This window comes from Anas platyrhynchos, chromosome 1, assembly GCF_047663525.1.
Source record: "Anas platyrhynchos isolate ZD024472 breed Pekin duck chromosome 1, IASCAAS_PekinDuck_T2T, whole genome shotgun sequence".
Taxonomy (NCBI): domain Eukaryota; kingdom Metazoa; phylum Chordata; class Aves; order Anseriformes; family Anatidae; genus Anas; species Anas platyrhynchos.
In genome coordinates, this window is record NC_092587.1 from 46,622,439 (window position 1) to 46,645,929 (window position 23,491).

The following is a 23,491-nucleotide window of genomic DNA, read 5'->3' on the forward strand; positions in this document are numbered from 1 at the left end:
TCCACTGCCAATTGTTTGCTCTCCTGGCTGACAGCAGGTGTAGGTGAGGGAAATTCTCTCTGCTAGCCCTGACACATCCCCAGTCCCTTGGCCCTCTCAAAGCTACAGAGAGGACACAGGACCCTTGGCAACCTTGCTGGGCCTGAAACCAGATCCCTGTCACATGGATGGGCTGCCCAGGACTTCAGCCAGAGACCTGCAGAAGGCAGGCACTTACTCACAAAACAAACGTACCTAAGCGTGTCTTCTGGAGGTCTCTCAAAGTTATTATTTCCCATTGGAGAGACCATCTGAGCCAAACGACAGGAGCTCCTGCCAAAGGGAGCCGTCGATGCTTTCTCTTCGGTCCAGGCTGCGCAGTGTCTGCCCAGGCATCCTGGTGAGGGACCAGGATGAGAGGATCCCACTCTTTGCAGGAGTCCCACCATCTGCAAGCTGTATTTCTTAACATGCCTGAGGGCTTGCCTGTACCTCTGTGCTATTCTTCTTCAGCCAAACTTTTCAGCTCTTGGGCTTTCTTGAACCTTTTTCTCCATTAAAGATGGTCCCAGACGATCAGCAAAGACCTTCCTTCAGGTTGTGTGTTGAGGACAGTGAAAAATCATCTTAGTTATCCCTCAGCCAGCTGAGCTGAACCAGCCTGAGGCAGTAAGGATGCAGCCCCAAGGCTTTCCCTTGGGCTGGGGATGTGTCCCACCTATTTTTGCAGGGAAGCCAATGGGGAGAGGTGAAAGACCCACAGTTTATGGCCCTGAGCAGCTCTGCACAGTCACTCTCAGGAGCCCTTTTCTCTGGATGCATGGCCCTTCTCCACGATGTCCTGCTTCACGCATTTGGAGTTATCCCTGTATTATAGGCATCCTCGTGCAGCAATGCCACTTTGCTGAGGCTGTGCATGGTGGGCCAAGAGAAAAACCTCAACCCCTCTGCTGAGAGCACCATGGGCATGGAAACCTGGCTGGATGATGTGCTCCACGGGCTTTTAGTGAAGAGAGTTACACTTGAACAGCAGACTTAATCGTGTTGCATGTCATGCAGTAAGCTGGGGGACAGAAAGGTAGGCACTTCTGCCTTATTAAGGTAGCCGTGCCAAAAGAGCTGTGAGAAAAATATGGAAGTTGCTTTTGATGTTGTGAAAAGGTGGCTATGCCTGTGGTAGTCATCTCCAGATGTTTTTAGGCCTGGGGCATCCCCGTTTCAGACAAAGAGGGAAGTCTGCTGGTACATCTATTTTGGGAGTCTTCCCTTCATGGCAAGAATGCTGTGCAGGCTCCGGTGGCATTCCTGCCATGGAGCTGAGAGCCCAGAGGAGACGGAATGAAGAGCATTGAGTAGAGCAGCTTGTCACAGCAGAGTAAACTGTGCGACTTGTTAACCAACAGCCAGCATGAGGATAGGTGAGGGCACACCTGGGTTTGAGAAATATTGGGAACAACAAACTGAATTAGTGGTTGATGTAAGAAGAAACATCCTTGCAGTTCTTCACTGAGAAGTGATCATAGAATCACAGAATTGTAGGGGTTGGAAGGGACCTCAGGAGTTCATCGGGTCCACCTCCCCTGCCAAAGCAGGTTCCCTAGAGCAGGTTGCCCAGGTAGGCGTCCAGACGGGCTTTGAGACACTCCAGAGAAGGAGACTCCACAACCTCCCTTGGCAGCCTGCTCCAGTGCTCCGTCAAATGATGAAGACTCACATTTCAGTGATTTTGGAGAAAGCATTTCTCTTCGGGTCTTTTGACTAATCTTTTGCTTTCTCTCTCTCTCTCTCTCTCTCATTTTGTTTTATTTTGTTTCATTTTGTTTTGTTTCTCTATTATAAAGTATCTCATGAGTAATCTTCTTTCATTGCTTATTTTGGAAGTACTAACATGGAATAACTTCATTTTCCCAGCTTGACCTCTAGAAGCTGAAGTGTTGCTGCCAGGCAAAGCCTAACACAAGAGTCACAGGGACAAAGTCCAATTGAAAAACAAACAAACAAACATGCAATGCTTCTGTGTCAGATACAGTCTTTGAAATTTGGAGGAACTGGCACCACCACCTAAGCCTGTGCAGTAATATAAACACTGCTCTAACAACAAGCCTTCAGATCACACTCAAAGTCTACACACAAGAAGGGACAGAAGTGTAAAATCAAATGGTTTGCAAAAATTTGCATTGTTTGGTGCTGTGTTCATAGCAGAATAGTGTGGAAAATGTGAATGCAGTAAACCAGGCAGAAGAAGTAAGCAAGCCCTCTACAACCTCATAAATCATACAGAGAGATACAGTCACACTGACCGAAAAGAGGAAAGCACATGACTACGTATTCCTTCCAAAACTGTAATGGAAGCTTTTGCTGTTTAGTAAATATTTCTTCTCTGTTCCCACTCTTTGAGTAAAGACAGCTGGCAAGAGATGTACAAGGCTTCTGCTTTTTGCTGAAGCCTTGGGTAGTATGGTACTTTCTTGCACAATTATTTAGTTTCTACTTATGTTCTGGTTTGCATTCCTGCTCTGAAATTGGACACGAGGGACAAATGTATAGACAATTACATGCAAAAGTTCTGCAGCATCTTGCTGAGGAATGAAAAAGGCTCAAAAAAGCAAATTCAGTGTAGCGAAGGGAGATTCAACCTACTGATGTACAGATGTAGACTGCTGGTCTGACAATGAGCTCAAGAGCTTAATTACTGCACGTCACACTGACCACAGGTCATTGCCCCATCTGGAAGCAGAAGGAGATGGACGAATTTGTGTGTATCTGTTGGTGAGAGCCAGCACCAGATCTAGGCACAACTAAACAGTACTCCTACCCCTGAAACAACACCCCGAGATTATCCAGAGGTCAGTCTGTATTGATGTGCAGGGAAGAGGCCACTTGAAGCTGAAATGAAAAAACATGAAAACAGACATGAAACCTCCTCCTGGAAACCTCCAGATACTAAACAACAGATACAAAACTCCCTTTTGTGATCACAGAACTTATTCTGCCAGAAGATGAGCATCTGGGTCCCATTCCAGCAAAGTGCTTATGAACATGCTTCATGTTAAACATATATACCATCCCTCTTCTTTCAGCAAGGATGCTTTTATATTTAAGATTTAATATGAGCTTGTTTGCTTGGTACCTCATGGAACAGAAAGGACCCGATCACCCAGAAGTAGACATTTTTAAAGTTGACAATTGAGAAGATTATGAAGCTAATAATAGCTACAGATTCTTGGAAAATGCAGACGATTTCTTCATGTGCTACAATTCTGTTTGCACATTAACTTAAGCTGTGTGTGCATTACGGTTCTCAGATGGAGAAGGTTGCTGCAACCTACTGTTGGTAAGTGTGAATAATGTGACCAGAAAGAGGAATTGTTGCTGTCCAGGGGATTTCAAAAGCTTTAGCAAATTTTTCAAAAATATTTGAAAAATAAAAGACAATCAACAAAATGATGGGTGGGCTAAGTGGTGTAGTAGACATTTAGATCAAATTAACAGAGAAGTTAACTGTGCATCACAGGGATTTTTGCTTTTGAGGTGGCAGCTATCCTTACCTGAGCCTGGCATGATGATGCCCTGAGGCTGGAGGTGGTGCAAGTGAATTGCGTGTAGAAATGCAAATACAGACAGTTCAAGTGGCAATTTTAAAGGTAGTTACTTAATAGCATATCCCCAAATTCTGGGTTAACATCTTCAAATGTGCATTGTGATTTTTGGATTCTTTAGTTTTGAAATAATGAGTGACTCTGAACATTAGGTCTCTGTGCTATCTTAAAGACAGCACCCAAAAGCCGCAGCTCCTCATGCTGATGTTGCCAGCTGCGTGCGTGTCTAGCCATATGGAAAGTAAAAAAAAAGAAAAGACTGTCTGTGCAAAAGTATTTTAAAAATCAGAAAAAAAGGAGGAACTGAAAAAATTACAAAACAGGTTCCTTCCATATGAAAGGAAGGATGAGGAGACTTATATTTAACAGGCCATCTGACATATAGAAATACATCCGTATGAAATGGTTGGAGGCTTCTGCAGTGAAGACAGGACTGAGAAACTGCCTTTCTCAGAAAATAAATAAGTAAATTAAGAAATAAAATAAAATAAAATAAAATAAAATAAAATAAAATAAAATAAAATAAAATAAAATAAAATAAAATAAAATAAAATAAAATAAAATAGGCCTTCTAAAGCTGCTTAAAAGTAAATGAAGGGTAAACTATTAATAAAATATTGCTTTCAAATATTTTCCACCCTATCTGTCCCAGGGATCTGAATTCATTACTGTCCATTCATGTATAAAACCAAGCAGTTCTCGAACCATTGTGCTCAAGCATTAAGCACTCAGTACGTTCAGCACTACTGCAGAAAAAGCGGACATGTAATTTACCCATATTATAAGCTAACACGGAAAGAGGCCAGGCTAGTCTGGCAGAGTCATAAAACTGCAGAATGCATTGGGATTGAATGCCTGATGCTGGCCTGGGTGGCTTTTAATTGGCGGGTAGGTCGGCACTCCGCCTGGCTTCAATTAGCATTGCTGGGCTGACCTGCGTGGGGCTGCAGCAACACGCACCACCTGAAGGTCCAGACCTGTGTAAAGAGACTGGAAAGTTTCAATGAAGGACTGAATTGCTCGCTCCTCGGTGGCACGCTGTGCTCACGGACCCCACATCATGCCCTGGGGCAGTCAGCATGCCAGGGATCTGTGGGAGCTGGCTGCTCCTGGTGGCTAGGGGACACCCTGCTGGTGTTGTCACCAACAGTGGTGGTGAGCATGGACCAGCTGTCCTCATGCAGGTCTCTTCCCAGGAGCTGATCCAGGGCTGGAACCATCACAGTGCATACTAATGGTGACAAGCTAAAACTTCTCCAGTGAAAATGAAATTCTTCCAGGTTGCTTTTTCAATGTGTATGATCAACTGGTTCACCACGTGTAAGGATGGGAAGTCTAGAGCAGCTACTGGTGAAAATCGTGCCAGTACCTTCTGAGGGGAAACCATGTTCCCCTCTCTTGTTCCCCTCTCTTCTTGTCAGGTTTAGCACCAGAATTTAGCAGCAAAATCCAGCTGGAGTAGAGGGCTTGTATCCTCCTAAACTGTCAGATCATCATGCTTATGTTGGATTTCCTGACCTGCAAGGAAGCTTGGAACAATTTGCTATTACAAGGATTGCTGCTGCAGGATTTCCACTAGACTGCTGCTTTTGCTGTGGTCTTCCAAGCTGGTTTTACAGAGCTAATGAGCAATGTGAACAATGTTGTTAAACTAGACTTTTAAAATACTGAATTTTACAGTCTCAGAGGAACCCTTTCCAACACATGTCTTGTTCTAATTCTCAGGATAGGATGGTGTGCCCTTCAAATATGCCTATTGCTCTGCATTCATTACAGAATAAACTCAGAAAACCAATTTAGGTTAAATACCCTCCTTTTGGACATGTAAAGGTAGGTGGAAAAATCACCTGTATACACTTAAATTCTGCTTTTCATGGCATTTGCTTCACCCCTTCCACTCTTGTGTCTACAAACCATCTTCGGAATTAAAAGAAAGAAAAGCCAAGTAATTTTATCAAGAACAGCAGCCGTTATTTCATGAGTTACTTGTTTCTTGGTTTAAAGGTATTGACACATATAAAGAAATAAAGAGCAAGCCCAACCCCTGACCATTGCAAAATTCAGATGGTTTGAAAACAACACACGGACCTTTCCAAACTGACACCCCTACAACATGATGAAACATCACTCAGCGTGGTGGAGGTCTTCCTGGGTCTGTTCCTCCTGTTAGCCCTTACTGAACATTTATAGAGACATTTTTGACTCTGCTCTACCTGGTCTCTCTATGTATTGATTAGTTTCTTTCTAAGTGAGACCACAACTAGCATACTTTCAGTAGCTGATTATATTTATGTGTCTGCTAGAACAATTGCTGGAACGTATTTTTAACTAGGCTTAAAACATGGATTTATTGCTATAGTCTTCAAGTTCAAAGAGGGGCTTTTCTGTTCTTTTCCTTGCCCTTTGAGTAACTAAGAGCATAAACTTCTCAGTGCTCATGAGCTTGTGTTTCTTCATTACTAATGAGTTTCCAACATTTTCAAGCAATGCTTTTGCTTTCCAAAAATCTTCTTGACAATGGATAATTGTAAAGTTTGGCAGTTAAGCATATATAAAATGCACAACGTTAAACACACATATGGATACAACACACAGAGGACAGAACCCGCAGAGTTACAAAGTGCTCAGGGCCTTAGCGTGCCTCAGCAAGATGCTCCAAGGAGATGCAGTTTTGATTTTCAGGATGAAACTCCAGCCCAGACCTCCCCTGGGGGCTGCTGTGCCATCACGCTGCACCATCAGCAAGGCTGCGAGCAGCAGTTTGCTTTCCAGCACTCTTGTCGCTATTTGGTTTGGCTGAGCTGTCTCCTGCAGCTGTGAGGCCAATACTGGCTCTCCTCCCTGCGCTCTTGGTAGTGAAATAAGATGTGATGAAACAATCAGGAACATCAAAAGGGATGTGGAGGAGAGCTGCCTGTGGATAATTCAAGAGGATTTGGAAGAAGAAATCAGAGCAAGGCTTCTGCAAGTTCCTCAGGCTTTCATTAGTGCTGGACCTAGTCCAAGCTTTCCTGCAAACACCACGCGAGGCTCGCTGCCGGGGCTCCCTCTCCTTGTGCCTCCTCTGGACTTTGCCGTGAGGAAGCCAGCATGGACTGCACCGAATTCCTCCCCATGGTGTGAGGTGGTGCCTGCTGGGCTTGCTGGCATTGCCGGCGGCGTTTTGTCAGGGCCTGGCAGCTCCATGATGTCAGGCCGCTGCAGGCCAAAAGGGGGCCACCATGTCAGGCTGGTTGAGCTGACGGGGGGAGCTCAGGTGGGAACAAAGTGCTTCCAGGGGGAAATGGGCTGACCTCGTAAAACCCCGCTCAGCACCCTGAGCTCCTTGCTCCTTCTACCTTTGCCCCCACACACAGAGCAGGGCTCTCCCTTGCAGAAGCTGCACCTACACAGCCAAACCTTGCCTCTTGTGCAGCTTGCCCGTGCCCTGTGGCAGCCCAGTCTCAAAACCTGAACCCTGGCTAAGCAGGTATGGAAGTGCTTGCAAGACTCTTTTTCATGCCTGCAGAGCTTCGTCAGCGTATTTCTGTTTGGAAGGGAATTGCTTTTCTAATCCATTATTGCTTTATGACAGCTGAAATTGCCTGACTTGATGCCAACACATACGAACCACGAAACGGTTCTTATATCGTATTTTATGGTCCATCCTCGGTTTTGAAATAAGCAGCCTACTAAGCAAAAAAAAAAAAAAAAAATATATATATATATATTTCTGTTTGCAAAGACGTAAGTGTGGACTTTGCGAAAGGGAAGTGGGCATGGAAGGAAATTCAGAAATTGCAAAATGGACTTTAGTTTTTGTTCCTTCTGTAATACAGGCGGCAAGAGACCTGCTGAGCCTGCCTTCCTCTCCCGTCTGGGTTCACCTGGCTGTGTCGGCACAGGCCCCAGCTCTGGCTGGGTAACGCAGAGCTCCCGGGTGTCTCCGGGGATGGTTCTCCATCTCACGTTCCCCCTTTCCTCAGCCTTTATCTTGCTCCCCTGCCTGGGGGGCAGCCAGGCGGGGTGGCTGGGGCTGTGGGGGCTGCAGGAGCCTGATGGCTTCTGACAGGGGCCTGTGGGCGCCGCTTCATCCCGCACCGCCTGCATGCCCACCGCCCCTGCCTCAGGGCTGGGCTTTTTTCCAGCTCGGTGCGAGAAACAGAAGGTGAATGGTTTGGGAAGGCTCGGCTACAGCCCCTGTCCAGCCGCTTGTGCTTTCCCCAGGTGTTCTTTCAGTGACGTGGCTGAGCTTGTAAATCCTGCAGCTGCACCGCCAGCCGCCCGGACCGCCCTGGTCCTTCAGGTTTCTTCTTTGTTTCCTTTTTTTAGGGAAAAAAAAAATAAAGCTGCGGTACAATTTTACAATTTCAACGTTTTTCTTGCAACAGCTTCGATTTCACAAATTGGAGGCGAGGGGGAAGAAGCAAAACATCTTGTACCTCCCCGTCGGGGAATCGAACCCCGGTCTCCCGCGTGACAGGCGGGGATACTTACCACTATACTAACGAGGAACTGTACGAGAGGGGTTCTCCCCGCAGTCCCTATATCGCTCTCCGCGCTCAGTGCCCAGCACCGCGCCTCGCCCCCGCCGCGCTGCACCACGGGAGGCGCAGTCCCCGGCCGCGCTGCCCTCGCTGATTCCTATGGCGCGCAGAACTACATTTCCCAGCGGTCCCCGCGCGGCACCACCTCCCTCTGCTCCCCCCTCCCCTCCCCTCCCCTCAGCAGGAGGCGGCGCGCGGCGGGCGCTCAGCTCAGCGTGCACAGCCCGAGCCATGGCGGCGGCGGACCCCAGCTCCTTCGCGTCCCCCGCCTGCTGCCTCACGCGCCACCTGCACCTGCGCTGCCGGGTCGACTTCGGCGCGCGGGCGCTGCGGGGCGCGGCCGCCTTCACCCTGCGCGCCGAGCGCGAGGCGCTGCGTTGCCTGGTAACCGCGGGGAGGGGGGGGGGGGAGCGGGGAGCGACCACCGCAACGGCCCGCGCGGAGCCGCCTCGCTGAGGGGACGGGGACGGGGACGGGGATGGGGATGGGGATGGGGTCGCCGCCTGCCCTCAGGCTCCCCTCGGGCTCCCCTCGGGCTCCCCTCAGCCGCTGCCCCGGCCCCTGGCGCCCCCTGCAGCCGCGGCCTGTGCCGGGCCGTTGTGGCCGTTGGGGGTGAGGGGGGAGCCGGGCTTCGCGGCTGTGCTTCGGTTGCCTTTTCCCCCTGCCGTCCCCTTTCGGGGTTGGCGCTTGTGTTTTGGGAAAGCCCGTTCTGTTAATAGCGAAGGCCAGAGCTTTATTCTTCATTTCGCGTGTGTGAGCGCTGCCTTGTTGGTGCTTGCCTGAAGGGCTTGGCTGGAAGTCTTGGCAGGCGCCCTTGTAGCCTCCTCCTCATTCCACGGCAGCCATGTGAGCTCCTTCACCTTTGTGTGCTTAGTAACCTCCTGTTTCCCCTTTTCCGTGTTCGTAGCCAGAAATCAGCTTTCACCTTCCTCTCCCTCCGGTTTGTCAAGTTCCGTGCTACTCTCTTAAAGTGCTGATCCCCAGTGCCCAGTGTGGTTATTTAATCATCCCAGTTTTACCTAGAACTATTCAAATCTTCCTTTAGCTTCAGATAGACTTGTCTTTATGATTTGAGGAGCGCTGTGATAATTGTTAACGCTGTTTAACAAGTAGGTAATATTTGCTTCATTACAGGTCTTGGATACAAAAGACCTTCAGGTATTTAAAGTGACCGCGAATGGACAGGATGCAAAATTTGCTTTTGGAGAAAAACATAAGTTCAAGGGGACCCCCTTGGAAATCACGCTTCCTTTTGAGCTAAGAAGGTATATATTTACACGTCTGCCTGTTCTTTGAGATGCTTTCCAAGCTGTGCTATAAAAGCTGCTTTCCTGTTTGCAAGGTCTTTGTGTAAAGCTTACAAAGGGACTTGTAAATTAAGGTGTTGAATGTATTTGTTCTACGATGTTGTAGACAAAATTAATATTTGGCCTTCATGAGACAGGCAAAGCTTTGGGAGTCTGTACCTGTGTCCAGGTCTCTATTTTAAATGTACAGAGTGGCTTGCTAAAGTAAGCAGTGAAATGATGTGAGCTGTTTCACAGTTGTTCCAGCACTTCTTGTTGTTAATGTCCTTCACCTGCCAGAGTTATATCTTGTTTGGAATTACCCCAGTGTGGAGCATGTGGAGTTCCTGACCCTGTTACTGACTGACCCTGCATTGCTGTAGAAGTGCAGGTTGCCCCTACAATTACCTGGGAATATGTTTTCAAGTAATAAAAGCTTTATTGTATTGCCTAACCCAAATACCCTAAAAAGAGGAACTCGAATTTTGGCAACACCATGGAGAATGGTGATTTACCTCTTTTAAATTGCATGAAATAGAAAATTCTTGCAAAAGTATCATACGTTTTTAACAGTTTGAGTTGTATGCTACAACTCTGTATCATCTCATTTGCTAAAGCTGAAAGTCCTGATTGTACAAGGAGGTTCCCTTCTTGAATAAAATTGTAAGTTGTTTCTTATCATTTCATTTTCAAAACTGGTTACTATCCCTACAAATTCATATTTGATTCTAAATTTTTTCTTCACTCTGTGAATTAGTGCAGTTCACAAACATAAGTGAAGTGGAAGAAAAAAGGCTGTCATAAGAGATTGGTCCCTTCTCGGAGAGCTGTGGTGGTTTGATGTGAAATTGAATGAATGAATGCCTTGGACAAACAGGCAGCAGAGACATAGGGAATTGTTTCTTTTCAGATTTTTCAGATCTGAAAAAAACTCAGATTTTTTTAGTCACCAGACTTTCTTCTTCTAAGAAAAATCACCTACAAATAGTTTTGAGTCTTGGTTGTAAGAATTTGTAATCTTATGTTACAGTCTTCCATGTAAATGGAAATAGAACAGTGATAGGAAAGGTTAAGAGTTACAACTGGAAGTCTGACTGTTCAGTAAGCACGTGTGCCTTATGGTAATACAAATTGTTTTTTCTTTTGCTGTCAAATATGTACTTTGGAATGCCGGTTATAAACGAGATATGTATATTTGGTCTGCTTATCTAGTGTCTAACAGCTTTGATTGCTGGAGTTTGTTCTGGTTTATGATTTGATTGTTAATTTGAGAGAAATGCATCTATACATGGAGCTTACAGATAATAGAAGCAAGTACTTCTGCCTGCTTTTGCTGCTGGTCATGGTTTTGTTCTGCTTTAAAAAACAGTACAAACAAAAAACAAGAGGATGAACTTGTTTTTTTGTTTTGTTTTCTCTTGATAGCAAGCTGATGCTGATCTAGCACAGCTGTTAAATTTGACTTAAGTCCTTAAGCCTTAAATTAAATTTAAACTTTTTTTTCTCATTAACCTTACTGCTCATAGGGTTTTCCAGTAATTATTATTTATAGTATTTTTTTCTTCTAAAGGATCACTTTAACAGAATCTAATATCAACTGCACAATTTAATTATTTTGATTTACACAATGTGCAAATACTGTGTTGTTATGGCATGTAATATATGCTTTTTTATTTACTTACTGAATTGAGTTTTTTATACTTATGTGTACATCATTAGATAGTTTTGGGAAAACTGTGTGAACTTAGGTTGTCCAAATAGTTTAAAGAAAAAGTCCGTGTTCTCCTTGAATGGTAAAAGAGGAGAAAATGCTGGTTAGTAAAAACAATAATGGAAGTGTTCTTGTGACATCAAAATTGAAATAAACCAGCTATTTTTTTATAATCATAACTGGGAGAAGCTGTAGTAGTGTGCTACTTGTTTGCATTATCAGTGCTCCTGAGACAGCGCTGCAGGCACATTTTCCAGCAAGCTTTGTAGAGGAATGCCAGGAGTGATCACAAGTCCTGTCAAAACTCTCTGACTGTGTTCTTTCTTGTATAGGGGACAAGAAGCAATTATCGAAATTTCTTTCGAAAGCTCTCCACAGTCTTCAGCTCTCCAATGGTTTACACCAGAGCAAACTTCTGGAAAGAAACACCCATTTCTCTTCAGCCAGTGCCAGGTTGAGTTGACTAATCTTTCTAAGTTGTTGTTTACATATCACAGTTGTTGTTTACATGTCAATTCCCACAGTTTCTAAACAGGAGGGGAAGGCTAGTATGGGATAAGTACAGTAACCTTTAACTTGTAATTGTGTGTGTCAATGGCCCTAAACAGAAAAAAATAAAATCATAACATTGCTGAGATTTTATTTTATGTTTGCAGTTTAATAGGTCCAGAACTGTTTTACCTTCTCCAGTATTCTTGCTGAAGAACATCTAGTCCTTCGCAATCAGCGTGTGTGATTAATGATGTCTTACCTAACGATTTTTCTTTAGAAAATCTTTCAATGTAAGACTAGTGTAAGCTATAAATGACAGGAAGTATTGGTTTGTGGATAATGAATTCACTGCAGGAACTGTATAGGTTTCCAATATAATAGTGGTTCATTTGTAATCCTTTGTGTAAGAAAGAATGCTACATTTTATGTTTTTTCTTCTAGGCTACCCATTGCAGAGCCATCCTTCCTTGCCAAGATACACCAGCTGTGAAGCTAACATACTATGCAGAGGTAGATGAGTCTAAGTCACGTGTGCCTAAGTAAATGCCATCGCTACAATGAATGATTTTATTTTTGTAGCTGCTAGCATATGGCCTCAAATAAAAACAGAGAATATTGGACTGTGCGCTTAGCCACATGGTCTAAACTTTTGGGTAGACCTGTGTGGTGCCAGGAGTTGGACTTGATGATCCTTATGGGTCCCCTCCAACTCGGGATATTCTATGATTCTATGACTTTTAGCTTACTGCAAGAGCCAAAAATGTGCTTATCTTCTCTTTAGCACTTCTCTAGGCATCATCTCTTTTTTTCATTCATATGTATCTTTATGTCTAAAAGAAAAAAAGTTCTGCAGTAGGAAAAAATACAGTCTTAAACCAGGAAAGTCTGACAGTCAAACAACAAAGTGTTGTGAAGTAAAAATACTTGAAGTTATTTCATATTTACCTGAAGTAATACTTTCTGGTACAGAGTTGGGGCACCTTTGCAGAGTTGTCATAAGTAGTCCAATTGTTTTAAAGAAGCACAAAGACAGATGTGCATTGTGATGATTAGTATTTTAAAGAAAGTGAAACTTCGAACGTTTGTCAGAGGTGGTCCTTTTGGTTAATTAACTATTGTCCTAAGTCAATATTTTCTATACGGCATATTCTACCTGAAGGGGAAAATTTTCAGATAGAACAAATCAGGGCTATTCTTTTGCTCCAGCTGCTTCTAGTATGTTATATACTCCCGTATGCCAACTGAGTTCCTCATGGTTGCACTTTCAGGTATCTGTTCCTAAAGAGCTGGTGGCTCTTATGAGTGCCAATCGCGATGGAGAAATGCCTGACCCAGAGGACAGCAGTCGGAAGATATACCGTTTCAGACAGAATGTGAGTGCTGCAGGCTAGTAGAGGGGTTCCTAATGTCTTTTTTCCTAACTCTTGCAGTTTACAGCCAGTTCAGATATGTTTTTGATATCACCAGTAAATCAAATGACTGACAATAGGTTCAATCCAGTAAGTGCTGGTGATGTTTCCTGGTCATCTGGAATTCCCAGAAAAGCCTGATGATTTTTTTGGAAATGTTTAATATGCTGAAAGCTAGTACTGTGGAAACACCTCTGTCTGCATTGATTCTTGGGAACTAATGGGTGGGATTTAATAGCACGGGAGTGAATTTTGAAAACCAGATCCTGCGAATTTTAAGCTTACCAAGATTTTTGCAGTGAAGCTGAACATTGGAATCAAATTAAACTTGAAGCGGTGCACATTCTGACAACAGAGACTATTAAAAGGTGAAAACTTTGGCTTTTATGGAAAGTGTCTCTAGCTAATTAAAAAATGACTGTTATTAGGATGAAGTTTCATTAAGTGGTGCAGCTAGTTTAATGATTCCAGTGTTCTTAGAGTGGCAGTCTCAATTTACTCTCCTGGCTTTTTTGTGCTTTGCTTTTGGGGTTACAGCTCTGGTGTGTATGGGATCTCTTAGTGAGCTTAGTTTATTTTGCTGAACAGGCAGAAAAAAATGAAAAACCTTAGTAAGTCGATCTGGACTACTGGAGGGTCTGAATAAATGTGTGGAGGGATGGATGGACAGACTTGAGTGGCTGGGGAGAGGAGTGGAACCTCAACTGCAGCAGCTGTTGGGTTGATTTGGCTGCTGGGTGAAACTTGAGAGAGGGGAGGGGAGAGGAAAAAAGAAAAAAGTGTTCACCTTATCTGGGAGCTCTTCAATACAGTACCTGCTCTGTAGAGCCAAAAACCTTTGCAACTCTTGGTCTAGTTTGTAGCCAAAAACCTTTGCAACTCTTGGTCTAGTTTGTGAGATGTCTGTTGCATGTTATCTGCTTCCATAAAATTTAGTAACACTGGAATTAGTTTGGAAAACTAATTTTCTTTTGAACAGTAACCAAACCTGGTCCTGTGCTATGCTACAGCTACAGGATTTTTCTTTTCAAGCAGAAATGGTATTTAAAAGTTTGTGGCCTTTACCTGAAAGATCGATGAAACACGTACTTTCAGATAAAGGAATATCATTTGGGGGAAAAATGCCTTTATCATAATGTAAGACAGAAAGCTGTAGAGGAAATGTACATTCTTTTTTGTTTACATAACTTTGTTTTTCTTTGAATCAATGATATTGATAGCTCACTTTACAGTAAGTCTTTTTTTCATGTTCTTACTTAGGTTCCCATACCTTGCTACTTGATTGCTTTAGTGGTTGGAGCTTTAGAAAGCAGGTGAGTGAATCAATATAAAGTAAATAATAATAATTGTGTGTTTTTTTTTAAATCTTCAGAGTATTTAATTTGTTCTACAATACTGCACCTTGCTGAATTTATTACTGTCTTGTGAAATCTTTGTATCATATGCATCTTGATTCACTCTTGCATCGTTTTTCTATTGAATATACTTTTGCTGTAAGATAAAGAAATACTCTGAAGACTTTGGAGTTGATTGAAATCTCCCAAGGGCATTTTAAGCTGAAGGAATAGTAGTATCTTTTTCCTCTGGTAACAGATAGGCCTGATTATGTACAAAAGGGAGAAAATGAAATTTTCAGCCTCATTGCTTGTCTGCACAAGAATGTGTTAAGCTAGCCCATAATAATGCTTGTTTAATAGGGCTTACAGCATTTTACAATCTGTAAATGTGTTGCCCATTTATTTGTCCTGAGCAGTGGATATTTATGGCTTGTTTGTTTTCTAAAGCTTCTTCTAGTGTCACTTTAGCAATGGAGAGGGAGATTGTAACCAGTTTCTTCAGCATCATGGGTTTCTCCTGAGCACATTAAATGTATGCTGTCTGTGTTAGCTTCCCATGGAATGATCTCCCGTTCATGGTGTCTTGCTGGCATTTTCACTTTCAACAGGCAGATTGGTCCAAGGACACTGGTGTGGGCTGAAAAGGAGTTAGTGGATAAGTCAGCCTATGAATTTGCTGAGGTAGGTAATTAACAGAACTGTTTTGTCAACTATTTGTTTTACATGGTAATGGAAAAGGAACTGGCTCCAGCTTCAGGTTTTGTCCAGATTTGTTCATCCGTAGTCCTCCTTTCTCTGCTTTCCACCACAAAAAATGCTGCTCTCTTCCAGCACAGCACAAAACTCTTACTAAACTAAAGTATTGATGCACAGCATTGTGCTCATTTTACATGTGGTGCTTCCCAAGGTCAAAGAGAATGAAGTGTGGGGTCAGTAGCTTACATGTATAACTTGTTTAGTGTTTGTAGTCAGAAATCATATTAGAAACTAACGGGAATTCTTGTTTCAGACTGAAGCTATGCTGCAAATAGCAGAAGATTTAGCAGGACCCTATGTGTGGGGACAGTATGACTTGTTAGTCTTACCACCTTCTTTTCCTTATGGTGGCATGGAGAATCCTTGTCTTACTTTTGTGACTCCAACGCTATTGGTAAGTGTAACACTGACAAAATTCAGCTATTCCTTAGAGCTTGCTCATCCGTCAAGTGATGGATGTTAATTTACAGACTGCTAATCTTCCCCCTCCCCCCCCCCCCGCCCTCCCGAGAACTGTAAATTTTTCTGTCCCCTTTGGAGTTTAGGGATCATGCATGGAACTGCAGTAAGTGGTGTATATTGAGTTTTACTTGAACTGACAACTACCTTGTCTTACCTTGTCTTTTTTTTTTCTGTTTTTAGGCAGGTGATCGATCTCTATCAAATGTAAGTGCACAATAAGTTCATGTCTTCAAGCAGAACATAGGTTGAATTTGCATCTTAGCTTTGTAATGGATATCTGAAAACTTAGTCTCTTGTTCATTGGGGGAATTAAAAGCTAATGCAGTGATTCAAGAAGTCTTACAAAGTGAGTTTTAATTATAAGTAAACCCTAGAGAAATTGGAGATGTATCCATTTTTTTATACATTCACTTATGAAACAAACAGATGAAAATAACATGACTGTATACACAGGGGACTGACTGAAGTCTGCTGCTCCGTTGCAGTCTTCTTGTCCTGTATGCTTAAAATCACAACCATATTGATTTCATCTTAATTGTTTGTAGGAAGTTTCTTCCTCTATATACCTATCTACGTACTGGAACTCGCATTGGGTACATTAAAGTGGAAATTGTGAGAACGACATGAATAAATTCTTGTTTTGTCTGGGAAGTTGAGTACTCTGGATGCTGTTTTATCTCTTTAAGTCTCTCTTACCAGACTGATATACTGCTTAAAAAGCGAATATGATTCCCTATATGATGTTTCTTCTAAGAAAACTGAAATATTAGACATGGGTACATTTTGCATCACTATCCTGCTTTCTGTTTGCTGTTTTAGAACATCCCAGCCCTGCATTGTTTGCTTTTGTGGGAAAGTAATACTAGTTCATGGCTTGCTATGTGTCCAGTGTTCTGTAATACAACTTCATAAATGAGTGCCTGCATGGTACTATCAGAGGAATTATTTTTGTTGATCAGTGTGGCTCTATGACTTGCAAGCTACAAATTCAAAATTATTTCCAGAGGAGGTTCATTCAAAGGCATTGTTAGTCCTTTAAATAATATTTATATGGATAAGTTTACAGATCCAATATATACAATATCATTTGGCTTTGTGAATACAGTGCAGTAATCCTGCTAGGATTTTTCCTTTCTATAAGGATTTGATCATTTGTTTTCAAGAGGAGTCTAAACAGTAAGACTGTCATTGTTTTTCTGTGTTTTAGGTTATTGCCCATGAAATCTCTCATAGCTGGACAGGAAACTTGGTAACAAACAAAACATGGGAGCACTTCTGGTAGGTATGATATTCAATGCAATGTAATGCAAACCATGTATTAAAACTAATCTATAAAAAGACCAATGAAATGAGTTCTGCTGTCCTACCAGTGCTGACATTATCAATGTATTTCCAGGCTGAATGAGGGACACACTGTGTATCTGGAACGCAGGATTGGTGGTCGGTTGTTTGGTGAGCAGTTCAGGCACTTTCAAGCCCTTGGTGGTTGGAGAGAACTGCAAAATACAGTGAGTATGTTAAAAGTTCTGACAACTTTGTTTTAGGTATATACCTAAATAAAATAAAGTTGATTTCACATTTCCCACAAATAAGACTTACCTAGTCAGCTTTCCTAACGCCTTCTTACTAGAGGTGCACGACGTTGATTACAAGGAATATGTTGTCTTCCTAATGCTTAATATGCTTAGAGAATAGGTTAAGCATTTTGAAACATTTCAAGCTGTTCTATAAGGGTGGACATCTTTCCTGGCTCTCTTGGTTGTTACTGATGTGGCTAAACTGTAGTATTAAAACTGTAATATTGTTATCTGTTAGCATACTAATTGGCAGCTGAAAGTTTGTCAAAATTGTAGAGTCATGGAATCGTTTAAGTTGGAAAAGACCTTCAGGGTCATACAGTCCAACCATCAACCCAACCTGCCAAGTCCCATCACTAAACTATGTCCCGTAGTGCCACCAGCTTATCTACAAGCAAAACTGCAGAATTGCCAGTGCCAAATGCAAATAATGGATTTATTTTTTCCTGCATGCTGAGTTATAACTGAGAGTATTCCAGATCTGTTGCTGTCTAAGAGGGTTGTTTAGTTTCATGGTTAGATACCATAGTTAAACTTCAGTTTTCAGATTTCTTGTCTGTGATAACGTAGCTCCTTCTCACTGTGTTTGGTGATGCAGTTTGCATATTTTATTGTTTCCTTACTGTTTTTTTTTATATCACATATTTAGAGTGAGTAGTTTGTTAAGAAAGGGATAAATATTTTACCAGGTGATCATGACTGCAACAAATGTGACTGTAATTAACTACATTGGGATGATGAGGTGATCTCTATCTTGGATTGATGATACCTGTAGAAATAGGATTAGTGGTGACTTGCAAAAATGTTAGTCTTTCTAGATTCATGTATTTTCTTTTATCTTTGTCACAGATAAAAACTCTTGGAGATACAAATCCCGTAACTAACCTCGTCCCTGATCTGAGTGACATTGATCTTGATGCGGCCTATTCATCTGTTCCATATGAGAAAGGCTTTGCTTTGCTTTTTCACCTTGAGCAACTTCTTGGAGGACCAGGTAGGTGTTGATCAGACTTATATATATATATATATATATATATATATATATATTTTATTTTTTACCATTTTAATTTCAAATGTTGAAACAATTGTTTGTTCTTTCTAACTGTTAGATGTCTTCATGGGCTTCTTGAAGGCTTACATTCAGCAGTTCGCTTATAAGAGCGTAGGAACTGATGAGTGGAAGAAGTTCTTGTACTCCTACTTCAAGGATAAGGTTGGATTGTGTTTAAAACCTTTCAATTATATAAAACTATAACATAACTCAGGAATTACCTTCTTTAAGGACCAGTTCTTCTTCTTTCTCCTCTTTATCTTGATCTCAATGCAATGCAGTCTGGAATCTTACAAAGATGGGTTTGCATTATGATGCTTTTTTTTTTTCTAGAGGTATTTTATTTCTATTATGTTTTGTTTTGAAGTGCTGTGTATAAGATTCTCCAAGTTGGAGGGATATTAAAGGGGGGCGGAAAAGTCAGATTGAAATTAGACTTCATAGGGTATGCTTTTGTCTAAAAATAACACTTAAAATCCAGTCAGAATTTCTGTCGCTTGTAGGTAGATATTCTTGATAAAGTTGACTGGAACTCTTGGATGCACGCTCCAGGAATGCCACCGGTGAAGCCTACGTAAGCATTTTTGTTTGTTTATAACATGTTTCTCTTGTTCAGATTGCACGTGATTTTTCAAACAGTCATGAAGCAGTGTGTAAACAGGGTAGAAGTCTTCCCATAAACCTTTTATTAGAAAATGTCCTTGCACTATGTAAAAATAGATGTTTATATAGAACCAAGTGTTGCTGTTACATTTGTTTGTTTTGCTGGTGAAAATTCATTTTACTTTGAAATGTGCCAGGAAAGGTATATTTTTTTCCCTTGATAGTCTGTTACAGTAATGCTCTCTTTTCACTTAGATGGTGTAATATATGTTCAATGTACTTGGAAATACCAATCATTTTAGAGGTGTGTGAGATCAATGTATAGTGTCACCTATGCACAAGATGCTTGTAACTAAAACAAAAATACACTTTGTGATAACTGAACTTTTGTAAATTATATTGCCTTATTAAGTTGGAGCCTACAATGAACAGAAGTGGAGACATTCGAAAACAATTTCTAAGCGTTCTTGTAAAAACATTACAGAAGCGTTTTGTGTTTCCAAAGTGTGATCCTTTGTTTTTAATCTCTGACAGATATGATATGACACTAGCAAATGCCTGTGTTGCCTTGAGCCAAAGATGGATCAAAGTGAGTGGTTCAAGAATTCTGCTAATATCTCTGTGTCTTGAAAAGCTAATTTTCTATACACAAAGTGAGTCATTCTCTTCTGGAATCTATCACTTGATGAGAGAGAATGCATTTATTATGGTGATAGTATTGCTGCCAGGGATTTTGCATTCTGTATACTAGCCTTTCATCACGGAGTCTGTGGACTTACTACAACTTCTGTACGTGAAGTGCAGTACTCTTTTTTTTTTTTTTTTTTTTTTCCCCAAGGCGCTCAGCCAGCTTTGTGTTACGTGTATGTAACAACCAAACTGGGAATGTTCTTTTTGAAACCCTGTTATTATGGCTTGATGAGAAACATAAAGAGAGGTATCTCTATGTTACTGATTATATAGCAATAATACCTCTACGTTACACTAGGGCTAGGATGTATTTCTCATCAAAACTTAAAATGCATAAATTGTAATAAATACCTAATAACCATACAATCATCTCATAATTTTTACCATTAAACTCATACAACTAACAAAGGATTCAATGTACCTTCCTTTTGTTGGCCTTGTGGCTTTTCACTCTACTTGTGTATTGTCTTTAACCTTGTTTTCTCAGTGTAAAATTTTATAGAAAAAGTATTTGATTTTCATGTGACTTTAATAGAAAGATAGGGGAGACAGAAAGATCAGTGGAGAGAAAACAAGTAGAAGTGAAAGTAAGGAAATACCAAGTGTCAGACAATGGCTTACCTCCTACCAGTAGAATCTTATAGTATCTACTGTGCAGATACAAATTGATGTGTTTTTATGGGAAATAGAGCAAAAGGAAATGCAGATGTTGAAACAAAGTTACACCTGTTTGTGCTTTAAAATACCTATTAGAAACTTAAGTAAACCATTCTCTTTTAGGCAAAAGAGAGTGATTTGGGCTCATTCAGCTCGGCAGACCTGAAGGAAATGTCATCTCATCAGCTGATTGAGTTCCTGGGACAGTTGCTGCTGGAGGTAAAAGCATGCCTGTGGTAACCTGATTCTTGTATCACAAAAGGAGGCACAGAAGACCAAATGTTCTTTGGAATTAAATGTTCTCTTAAGTCTTGCTAAAATAACCTGCTCTAACCATACGTAGTCTCTAAAACCATCAGCCCTACTTACCTTTTGGTTCTTCAGCAGATGAACAACATGTGAACTACTTTGGATTGAAAAATAAAAACAAAACTAGAAGGTGCTTGAATTTGTCTGTATGTGGTGTTTGCGACCTGCAAATGAGCTATAAATGCTGTAAATGAAACAGAATGAAATTAGTTCAAGATTTGTACGTTTTGGTAGTGCTGGATGTGGGAATTTGCTAACCATTGCACTTATTCCTTGCCCCTTCACTAATGTTCTGAAGAGGTGAAGGGAACAAATTCAAATATTTATCATGGTAAGCTTTTAAATCGTTTGTAGCATCAATCTTTTTAAATGAACCTGTTTATTTTTGGAGTGTGTGGAATGAAGCGTGCCTCTGTCTTATTTCTGACTATGCAATTTCCTTTTTTAGGCTCCTCTTCCAGTGTCACATGTTAAACGAATGCAGCAAGTATATGACTTCAATGCTATAACTAATTCTGAAATACGATTCAGGTTTGTTCTAGTATGGACATTTTTTCTCACTTTAAATGCTTCCATAAAACAAACTGTCCTGCCTCAGAAATGATCTGAGCTATACTGTTTTATAGCTCTGATGCAGTCATTACTATTTATGTGTATGTGTAAACCTGCTTACCAGAGCGGTATTGTTACTTATAAATTGGGTAAATATAGTCTAGTAGAACAACGGGAAGGGAGCAGTGGATTAACTGTGCTTTATTCACATCTGTCATGCTTGCAAAGGAGTCTGATGACCTGATAACTTATTTTGGGGGTGGTACTGGATAATACACTAATGAGCCTCTCTTTGACTCAAAGATATTGAAAAATCTTTCCATTTGTCAGTCAGGACTTCCGGGCTGGCCTAATGAGTTCTGTTGATGTGCTGGTGTGCGTGTGTGTTCATTTTTGTTTACTTGTTTTGTGTTTATTTTCCAACGCAACTCTTTTTTGTCACATTTTAATGCCTGCTATTACAAAGCTTTTGTCTCTTCAAAATAAGCACATATCAAGAGAAGTCTCTAAACAAATACGAAAAGCCTTGTGCTACATGTCTTGATTTTTACGCCATCCTAACTTCTTCTACTTTGTATATGCATTGTTAAAACAGGCCATGTGTTTAAAAATAAATACTTTTTTAATTTTTTTTTTTTTGTTTGGGAACAAAAGTAATCTTCACAAATGTTTAGAAGAATTACATACTTTGCTATTGTTACATACTTGGGTACATTTGCAGTAGTGATAGTTATTCTGCCTTATTGCTAAATTAGAGTTCTTCATTCCTTATCATGAACAAAACTAAATGTTTTTAAGCATACAGTATAGTTCTTGTAAGTATAGTTCTTGTTTCTTAAAAGAATATTTTCTTATATTTTTAAAACAAAACCTGGTGAGATTTTGTTTGTGTTTTTCTTCAAGTTTTTTGGTAACTTGGTCAAATGTGGAAAGTACTTTATAATTCAGCTTTGAGTGATGCAACTGGATGCTACTCTAACATAAAAAAATATATATAGCCGCAGTAAAAAGACAATTTTGGAGAAACTTGGAAACTTTTTTTTGTGTTTTATGAGAAAGTCCACTTTGTAACCTGCCACTCAGACACTAAATATTTTAAATTGCACTTACGTTAGTATTTTATATATGCTGAAATTCTAGTCTATGAGCACACAGCACTGTCTAGGGCATTTATGGAAACAGAATCATAAGACAACTGCAAATGAAAAATAACTTTTTTTTCTTTTTTTTTTTTTTTTTTCAGATGGCTACGCCTCTGTATCCAGTCCAAGTGGGAAGAAGCTATTCCTCTGGCTCTAAAAATGGCAACAGATCAAGGGAGAATGAAGTTTACTCGGCCCTTGTTCAGGTAAAAGTAATCTCCAAATTGTAGGAGCTAACAATGTTGGCGTTTTTAGTATAATGGAATATATGTCTTGACACCATGTAAGTATTTGTTATATTTTATAGTGATAAAACAATTTTCTATATACTGCCAACAAGCTTATCTTCAGAGTCACGTTCCACTTGCTGACTTTTTAAGAGAGGAAACACTAGTTTCTCAATATGTCTCTTAATGTCAGGCTGTCAAGATAAAAGTAAAACTTTGAGAAAATCTGCGTTATACTGTTTTTTCACAGATTCTTTTTTTTGTAATGCTGTGCTTGTTTGTTTTTTTTTTTTAGGGATCTCTACAATTTTGACAAGTCTCGAGATCTGACTGTCAAGACATTCCTAGAGCACAGAGCCTGTATGCACCCGGTCACATCAATGCTTGTGGGCAAAGACTTGAAACAGGATCAGTGACAAGTTTATTGATTACTTTGAAATTTTCTAGTTGCTGAAAAAAGACTGATTCTGCAAACCATTCATATGTGTGCTTGATTATGCCATAAATGATCTGCTGCTTTGGTACTAATTTAGCTTAAAATGAACTTTCTGGATCAAATTTGGTACTTTCTGTTTTGTACCTCCCAAGTATTACTGCAAAATCACTAAATCTCTGGAACTGGGAGAAAGGTTTTCTTACAGGCAATTCATGAAACATGCAAAGAAGCTGTATAAGATATAGTGAACCATGGAATTTTAAAACATGGAAAATTAACTGGTGGATGGCATAACTTTGTGCATAGCTTTCTTTTTTTTTTTTTTCACAGTAATATGAAAATAACTTCAAGTATCTGACAACTGAAAAATAAATCTTTTTATCGCTCAGTCTACTTGTCTGTGTGTTGATCTGTACAAAAAGTGTCAGAATAATAGAATTATAGGATCACTAAGGTTGGCAACGACCTACCTCTGTGATCATGTGGTCCAATTGTCCAATACCACCAATACTGCCCACTAAACCGTGTCCTTAAGCATCACATCTACCCCTTCCTGAAACACCCCCAGGGATGGTGACTCCACCACCTCTCTGGGCAACCCATTCCAGTGCCTGACTGCTCTTTCTGAGAAGAAATGTCTCCTCATCTCCAAACTGAACCTCCCCTGGTGTGACCTGAGGCCATTCCCTC

At 40.9% G+C, this 23,491-nt stretch overlaps 1 protein-coding gene and 1 non-coding gene across 2 annotated transcripts; one reads left to right on the forward strand and one right to left on the reverse strand.

The window, feature by feature from the left end:
- Positions 1-7,999: 7,999 nt before the first annotated feature.
- TRNAD-GUC (transfer RNA aspartic acid (anticodon GUC)) lies at positions 8,000-8,071 on the reverse strand. The gene has a single exon. It is a non-coding gene; the product is annotated as a tRNA-Asp (tRNA).
- Positions 8,072-8,271: 200 nt separating this feature from the next.
- LTA4H (leukotriene A4 hydrolase) lies at positions 8,272-23,189 on the forward strand. The gene is made up of 19 exons (XM_072036361.1): positions 8,272-8,488; positions 9,239-9,369; positions 11,434-11,554; positions 12,035-12,103; positions 12,862-12,966; positions 14,263-14,315; positions 14,948-15,020; positions 15,349-15,489; positions 15,738-15,761; positions 16,765-16,835; positions 16,954-17,065; positions 17,984-18,128; positions 18,244-18,347; positions 18,689-18,759; positions 19,323-19,377; positions 20,259-20,354; positions 20,893-20,975; positions 22,240-22,344; positions 22,661-23,189. The coding sequence occupies exons 1-19, from the start codon at positions 8,336-8,338 to the stop codon at positions 22,779-22,781; spliced, it is 1,833 nt and encodes a 610-aa protein (XP_071892462.1). The 5' UTR covers positions 8,272-8,335; the 3' UTR covers positions 22,782-23,189.
- Positions 23,190-23,491: the final 302 nt, after the last annotated feature.